This window comes from Orycteropus afer, unplaced genomic scaffold, assembly GCF_000298275.1.
Source record: "Orycteropus afer afer isolate SDZICR_OR568_19922 unplaced genomic scaffold, OryAfe1.0 scaffold00469, whole genome shotgun sequence".
In the NCBI taxonomy this organism is placed as follows: Eukaryota; Metazoa; Chordata; class Mammalia; order Tubulidentata; family Orycteropodidae; genus Orycteropus; species Orycteropus afer.
In genome coordinates this window covers 2,089,595-2,098,004 of record NW_006922056.1, presented here as the reverse complement: position 1 = coordinate 2,098,004, position 8,410 = coordinate 2,089,595, and the positions used below count along the sequence as shown (strand labels likewise).

Genomic DNA, 8,410 nt, shown 5'->3' with positions numbered 1-8,410 from the left:
TCCAAGGCTGTCAATCTTCACAGAAGCAAAGCCCCAACCACACCCACTGCCTGGAGTCCATTCTGACCCACAGCGCCCCTAGAGGACAGAGTGGAAGCACCCCATAGGGTTTCTAAGGCTGTCATCTTTACAGAAGCAGACTGCCACATCTTTCTCCTGTGAAGATGGTGGGTTTGAACTGCTGAACTTTCATTTAGCAGGTGTTCCTGTTCCACAAACCTTTTGCAATCTTAACTTTCTCTGAATCTACTTCCTGGGGAAACCAGCCTGCAGTCCATGACGACAGGTAAGGCAGCTAGAGAGGGTTTATTTATTCACTCAGCAAACACCTACGGAGTGTGTTGTGTTCAACACGGTGGGGCCCCAAACCTAGGTGTGCATCCAGGTTCTGCTGGGGGGCGGGGCGCGTTGTGAACTGCCCTGGTCCCTCCGTACGTTGAGGTTTTATGGACTCTGCTGTAGAGAGTTGCCGCCAAGACGACTGGCGTGGGCTGCTCAGTATCATGCCCAGCACGCACGACGATCAGGAATGCAGACTGCTGTTAGCTCTTTGCACACCGGCTTCAAGGCTGTTTCTAGAACAGAAAAAATAAAACTTGTTGCTAAGTTGACTCCGACTCATGGTGACCCGTGTGCGTCGGAATCAAACTGGTCTCAGCTGTCATTTTTACAGAAGCAGATCACGAGGCCTGGTCGGCACTGCCGAGTGGCTTCAACCCTCCACCCTTCACTGTGTGTGGACCTGGGTACCTTCAGGTCTTTTCCTCATGAGCCTTGTTTTGCTATTCAGAAACTGGAAGGAAGGCCCGACAAGACTCAGGGGAGGGCTGGTAACGTCAGGGCCAGACACTGTCAGCCTTGGTGATTCTGGCCTATATAGATGGCTGGAGTCAAAGGCAGGCCATGTGTGTGGCAGCCACAGTGCCGCCCCTACCAGGTCTCCACCCACGGGCCAATGTCAAAGCCTCTCTCTGCCCTGCTCATCTGGGCATGAAATTTTGCCTCTGGGCTACTGCAGGTGGCAGAGTGGACACTGGGTCCTGAGGCTTTCATCTGAGCTGGGAGGCCGCTCGCAGGCCCAGCACCCTGTTCCCACAGTGCACGGAGCCACACCACCGTCTCAGCAGGGCAAAGGCTGCACCTTGTCCACTGGGGCTGGGAACGCAACACGGCCACACCACATGAGAAGACACTTGTCACGTTCTCAAAATGTCACCATATGACCCAGCCATCTGCTCCCAGGAGAAATAAAACATGACACAAAAAAACCGTGTACACGGATGCTCACAGCAGCTGGGAAGTGGAAGGCAGCCACACGTCTATCAGCTGCGAAAGAGAACAAAACCACACGGTGCAATGTTAATCAGCAATGCAAAGGGAGGAAGAAGTGACATACACGCACAGAGGCGAACCCCAAAAACATGCTGCTGAGCGAAAGGCATCAACTACAAAGCCCACATTTACATGAAATGGCCACATAGGCGAATCCAGACACAGAAGGGGCGTAAGTGGTGGCCCGGGGCTCAGTAAGGGGCCCTGGTGACCTACTCCTGTACAGAGAACAGGCTAGAAAATGACTTAATGGCACGTCAACAACGGGGCTGCAGGGGGCGGGGAAAAGGGAGGGGTGCCCACGAATGGACACAGGCTTTCTTCTTGGCAGGGACAAGAATGTTCTAGAATTAGATGTGGTGATGGTTGCACAATGTGTGGATATGCACTTTACAAGGGTGAGTATTTTAACATTATGATATATAACATTTCAGTAAAACTGTGAAGTGAATGTGGGGACGGGCCAGCAGTCCTGGTCCAGCCCGGCATGGGGAGAGATCAGACTCAAGGGCCTGCCGAGGGTCTGTGGGGGGTGATGAATGCCATCTCTGTAACACTACTCTGCACCCTGCCCAGCAGGATGCCCCTGACAGATGTGGTTCCAGAACTGGGAAAGGCGTGTGCAGGCATGGGTAGGATAGCCTGCTGTGGGGAAAGGGGCCCTTTCTGTGGCCTTTTGCTTGGTTCTTTGGAAAAACAACTTGACAGATTTCTCCCCTAAGGCCTGAGGGGTTACCTCCCCCTCAGTTTCCTATCTCAGAGGGTCTGTTATTTTTGTCGGGTTGATTGATATTTCCTGGGTAAGCTGTAAACAACTTGGTTTGATTCTTTTTGTCTGGCCCTGGGCCACAGTCCGCCCTGTGATTAGTATGCACCTTGCAAGGATTGGTCAATAGATTATGCAAATGAGGCAAGTTGTAGCCTTCTATGCAAATGAAGTCTCTGCGCCTACCAAGAGGAGATTGGCCAGTTCGAGGCCCTGGTGGGAGTGCCATGCCTTGAGATTGATGAAGGCTTTGTAGGCACAAGCAGCCATCCATCCCCACAGAGATTTTGGACAGAAAGAAGCAGGGAGAGAAGGGGGGTGTAGAGAGACAGACAGACAGACAGAGGAGACAAGGAGTCTCCTAAAAGAGCTGAGCTGAAACACAGGTCGGGGCTGAAACACCAAAGAGACGCAGCAGCACAGCTGGCAGTAAGGAGCCTGGAAGAGGTCCAGCGGCAGCCGGTGGTGACAGGGCAGGGCCGAGAGGGGCCGAGAGGGGCCGACAGGGGCCGACAGGGGCCGAGAGGGCCCGACAGCTGGCCTGCACTGAAGAGGAAGACGCTGTCTACATGCTTCCCGATCCCAGTGGGACCCTGTCCTTCATAAAGCACTTAGCTGTAGGTACAGTCTGTGAGTTCTGTGTGGTCACTGCATGGGGGATCGGACCCAGCTGAGGACTAGAGAGTGCTGAGGAAGGGACACCTGGGATCAGCACTGACCTGCACCTGCCCTCACGGGGATCAGCCGTGTGCCAGTGGTGATTCTCATGATTCCCCGTGAGAATCAGGCAGGTTCAGACGCTGCTACGAGAATGTGACACCTGCAGAGCGGGGGAGCCAAAGGCCCTGCTGGAAAAGCCTGAAGTGCCTGGGGGACAGAGAGCCATGCCTTCCCTCGAGTGGCGTGCCCTCCTCCACCTGCCCACCTGCTGCCACCGTCCCACGTGCTCCCTGCCGCCCGCCCTCGGTTGCTGGCATCGCGGTGCTGCATGTCTGCGCAGTGAGCCCTGCTGGCTCCTGCCGCCTGGGAGTCCCTGCCTCCCAGAGCTCCCAGGGCGGGGTGGCTCAGGCGGCAACAGCCGGAAGGGATTATGGTATTAACAATTCGGAGCCCAAGGAGTAAAAATAACCGTCTGCCCGGCAGAGACTTTCATCCCTAAGCCCCGGCCTCCAGCCGCACAGCAGGGACGTCTTAGGAACACAGGTTGGTGGCCCACAGAGCATCGCCAGGTGAGGACGGGTCTCGGGGAGGCCTGGACCAGAGCTGTCAGCTTCTGCAGCCGCTTCTGCGTCTACGGGACTTCTCTCTCACTGTGACTCTGGCCAGCAGGTGCTCATGGACCATCTGTTCTGCACAGGAGGGCCCTAACCGCCTGGGACCGGGAGTTTGCAGCTAGGACGCCCCTGCGTAGGCCTCTGGGTCACCGTGGCAACTCGCAGACGCAGCCTGCAGCCGCTGTGCGGAGTCAGGATAAAATGCTTCAGGAAGTGAGTGCCTCCCCCAGCACGTGGCTCCAGCCTCGGATCTGGCCCCAGAGGGTCTTCTTCAGGGCTTTTGTGGGGAATGAGGTTGGAACACAGCAGTTGCGTGCTCTGCCCAGTCTCTAACCCCAGGCATGGGACACTGCAGCGGGTGAGGCGGAGGCCCAGCTCCACTGGGCGACGGCCGGAGGCCTCCAACTCTTCATCTCTGGAGGCGCGACTCGGCACTCGGAGGGCTGGTGCCTGTGCGTGCGCATGCGTGTGAGCGAGGGCGCCGCGAGGATGGGCCTCGTGAAACGCGGCGGTCGTGCTGAGCCCTCAAAGCGCGGCACACTGGCTTCTGCTGCCCTTCCGTTTTCTACTGTTCTCCAGACGGCCATACTTTTTTTTTTTTTTTAATTTTTATTGTGAATTGGGTGAAAGTTTACAGAGCAAACACTTTCCATACAGCAGCTCACATACACTTTGTCTCATGACATTGACCGCATTTTCCCACAATGCAACAGCTCCCCTCCCACTTCTCCCCGTAGTTACCTCTTCCCGGTGTCCTTCCCTCCATGCACTCCTGCCCCCCCAGCTGTCTCCCTGTACATCCACAGCCCTTCTGTTCTCCCATGATTGATCTCTCCCAGGAGTGTATCTACCTCAGGTAAATGTTCAGTCTAGCCTGTGATCTTACAGGAGTAAATTGCCAGGTCTTTTCTGCTGCGGAGCCACTGATGGGATGGAATTGTGCCCTGATGGTGCAGTGGTTAAGTGCTCGGCTGGTAACGGAAAGATCGGCAGTTCTAACCCACCAGTGGCTCTGTGGCAGCAAGATGTGGCGGTCTGCTTCTGTAAAGATTTCAGCCTTGGAAATCCTATGGGGCAACTGCACTCTCTCCTGTAGCAGTGGGAATTGACCCAAGGGCAGCGGGTCTCCGGCGACGCAAACAATGTCGTTGCTGTTCAGTGCCCTCACATGGGCTCCAACTCACAGGACCCCACATTCTACAGAATGAAACACTGCCTGGTCCTGTGCCAGCCCCACGATCCTTGCTGACAACACTGTACTTCAGGGCAGATCTTGAAACACTCTTTGTGACAATGAATGCCATGCCATTTCTCTTCAATTTGCCATCGGCATAGCAGATCATATGGTTGTCTGATTCAAAATGGCCCAAACAGGTCCATCTCAGCTCACAAATGCCTCAAAACTCATTGCCGTTGAGTCAGATCAGACTCACAGCGACCCCTCCTTGGGTTTCCGAGGCTGTATCACACAGAAGTAGATTGCCCAACCTTCCTTCCGAGGAGTGGCTGGTGGGTTTGAACCGCCAGCCTTCTGGGTAGCAGTCAAATGCCTTTGGCACTATGCCACTAATGCCTAGAATGTTATCTTTATACATTTCATTTCGATTTTGACAACTTCCAATTTTCCTGGATTCATACATGGTACATTCCATGTTCCAATTATTAATGGATGTTTGCAGCTGTTTCTTCCCATTTTGAGTCATGCCCCATCAGCAAATGGAGGTCCCGAAAGCTTTACTTTATCCGTTTCCTTAAGGTCGGCTCCACTCTGAGGAGGCGGCTCTTCCTGTCATATTCCGAGTGCCTTCTGACCTGAGGGGCTCATCTTCTGGCACTCTGTCGGACAGTGTTTCAGGACTAGTCATCGAGTTTTCCAGTAACATATCAGACTGTTTCATTGCTACTCTTAAGGTTTTCACCAGCCAATTCTTTGAGAAGTGGATGGCCTCTTCCTTCTTCCAAGTCTGTCTTCGTCTGGAAGCTCAGTGAAACCTGTCCACCATGGGTGACCCTGCTGATGTTTGAAATACTGGTGGCATAGCCTCCAGCCTCACAGCAACACACAAGCCACCATAGACTGACAGACGAGTGGTGGGAGGAATGTAATACACACATAAAAGCACCCAGATCGCAAGTGCTGGACTCCTTTACACAAAGGACACACACCTGTGTTACTGCAACGTGACTGCCCCTGAACAGCCACTCAGGCCCCTTCCAGCCCAAACCCCGGGGCCACAGCCTGGCCAACATCTAGCAGCGCTGGTTCACTTGCATGCCTCCCCCAGGGTGTCTTCCACGCTTGGCCCCCCAGAGCCTCCCAGCCTCTGTGCAGCTGTGGGCAGGGCTCCATGGAGGGGCAGACCTCCCCAGGACGCCCCCTCCTTGCACCTTCCACGTGCCTGATGCTGAGTGTGGGGAGGGGACAGGCGAGGCTCTGAGTCAGAGCACAGCCCCTGCTGTTACCTAACTGGTGGAACACCTAAATGTTACGGTTCTATTTTTTGTAACCAGCTCACCTGTTGTTTTTCCCCCTAAAACAGTGGCCTTGGGGGACCCGAAGGCCGCTGCTGAGTTGATCGATACACGTGGCGACCCTTCACGTACAGAACGGAACTGTGCTGCTGAGGGCTCTCGAGGCTGGGGCCTCCTCAGAGCAGAGCGCCAGGCCTGTCTCCAGAGGTGCCTCTGGGTGGGCTTTAACCGCCAACCTTTCAGCCTGCTGAGCATTGAAACATCTGTGCCAACCAAGGACCGCTGATCACGGTGGACCCAGTGGCCATGCTGGCCGTTCCTTCTCAGGCACACAGCAGAGCAACAAGATGGCTTTCCATGGTGGCTCACCCACACACCTGGAGGACCCCAGCTGGAGTGTGGTGACACCCAGGCAGGCTCCCCTCTGCATGTTTCCACACCTGATCTCACCAGGGGCCATGTGCTCTCTTGTACTTACCCCGTGGGTGCATCCCCAGTGGTTTTGGCCAAAGGTAACCCCTCAGCTGCTTCTGTCTCCAGTCCACCCCATGTCCCAGGTGCAGGCTCCTGGCTGCCCACAAAGCCCTTCACGGGCAGTAGCTACTAGGGCCCTCATGTCCACCAACCAGAGGGGGAGAGCAGACTGGGAAACTGAGGCAGGAGGTCTGACCTGCCCAGAGCCTCCCCAAAGCGCCTCTCACTCTAGCCCTCTACTCACTAGGCCAACACTTGAGGATTGTCACCAGGTGAGCCTTTCACCCCCAGGCCACAGTGTGAGAGCTGTGCCAGGTGAGGGTGCCAGGTGGGGTGTGCCCCAGTATGGAAAGCAATCCACACCAACAGACTCCCAGGTCAGGGTCAGGCACACACCTGCTCCCCTCGACTTCAGGGAGGCCTACAGCATTCTTGGGCCTGAATACATGTATTTTTAGGCCTCTGCCCCACCCGGGCATTTGCACTGTGGCTAATGCCCTCAGGGACTCACTGGGCAGCACGTCAAGGAGCGTGCTGGCACTCGGGACATCTCTGGAGTTGGCCATGGGACCCATTACCTGGACACCAAAGACTGGGAGTGTAGCTCCCCTTTTTAAGGCAGGTTCAGGGATCACCTGTGTCTGCCAAGAATGCAGGCCCACCCCCAACACACAGACTTAGGGCTCAGAAACCAGGTATGAGGCAGAGGATCTGTACACTGCCCTGTGACTTTGGGTAAGTCATGTCCCTAACCTCCACCCGGAAAAGTGGGAAAAGGAAGTCCAAACAGTAGGTTCTCAACCTTGGCTGCACTGTGGGAACAGCAGGCCAGCTGGTCTGAAGGGCCCAGAAGCCCCATCAGCACCTGCTGCCAACAGGTGCACCTGATGTGTCTGAGGATCAGGCTGGATCTTCCTTCTCAGGGAGAGCCTTGCCCATCCCTGGGACCTCTCTTACTGGGTTGCAAAAGTTGCTCTGTTGCCTGTCCTCGTGGTGGTCTCCCACGAACCAAGAAGCAATTCAGGGCTGTGCAGCTAAGTCCTGGCCGACACAGCTGGAAGACTTCTGCAGCTTCTCACCTGCTTCCCGGGCCCACTTCCATCAGCCTCACTACTGTTCTCCCAGTGGACGCTGGCAGGACAGTGCAGACCATGTGGTGCTCTTCAGAAAGTTTGGCTCAGGATCCGCCCAAGCTGGTTCTGCACACATCTGTCTGTGCTGGGTCTCGGTCTCCTCCATAAAGTGGCGACAGTCACAATTACCTGCTGAGGATAAGCGTTCTTGTCTGGGCTTCCACCTCCTGACCGAATAAGCACATACACGAGTGAGAGCCCCCTTCACAGACACGCTTTGCCTTGCTCTCTAGGTGGGATGCTTTCGGACATTTTCAGTTTTATTTGATTTCACTTTTATTGAACCTTGGTCACCCCCCACATCATTCCTTTAGGATCCAGCGCTGGTTAAGGAGACAGACAACAGACGCATACGCCTCTTAACTGCTCCTGGTGCCGAGTGCTGCGCGGGCAGCGGGCTCAGAGAAATGTCTTCATTGCAGGGCCACCCGGGTTCCTGCCGGCCCTCCGGCTCCGGGAAGGCGTGGTTGCGAGCGGGTCGGCCCAGGCGGGGCCTGGGGCCGCCGCGAGCCACTCCGACGCCGCAGGCCTGGGAGGAGCGGCCAGGCTAAAGGAGCCACTGTCTCAACGCGCTATATTTAGGTGCTGACCGGCCGGAAAGCGCTCGATTCCCGTAATCATCGAGGCTTACTGTCGTCCTCCCCGAGCGCACAGTCCGGGCGCCAGGCCGCGCGAGGTGAAGTGGCGCAGTGCACCGGGTCACGCAGCTGGCCGGGCTGCAGGGATCACGACTGCCCGGCAGCCCTCAAACCCAGGGCACGGCGAAGCTGTGCGAGCCCCGGCGCTGCACACCGGGAAACCGAGGCTGGCCCGCCCCGCGGTCCGCAGACGGCCGCCCCATTGGCGCACGCGCGACGCCCCGTTCTATTCCCACTCCTCCCACCATCCGCGCACTCTCGTGCTCGCCGTTTCGCGCAGGGCCCGCCGGGAGCAGGCGGGAGCGGGGGATGGTGGTGGTG

The 8,410-nt window shown here is 56.3% G+C and overlaps 1 protein-coding gene across 1 annotated transcript in view; it reads left to right on the top strand.

Annotated features, from left to right (window-relative positions):
- LSM14B (LSM family member 14B) overlaps positions 1–8,410 on the top strand; it is a 21,398-nt gene that overhangs the window by 3,629 nt on the left and 9,359 nt on the right. The window contains exons 2-5 of the mRNA XM_042782792.1: positions 3,242–3,327; positions 3,456–3,585; positions 3,712–3,886; positions 8,174–8,407. Of these exons, the coding sequence (XP_042638726.1) occupies positions 3,242–3,327; positions 3,456–3,585; positions 3,712–3,886; positions 8,174–8,407 (625 nt within the window). The remainder of the gene's footprint in view (positions 1–3,241; positions 3,328–3,455; positions 3,586–3,711; positions 3,887–8,173; positions 8,408–8,410) is intronic.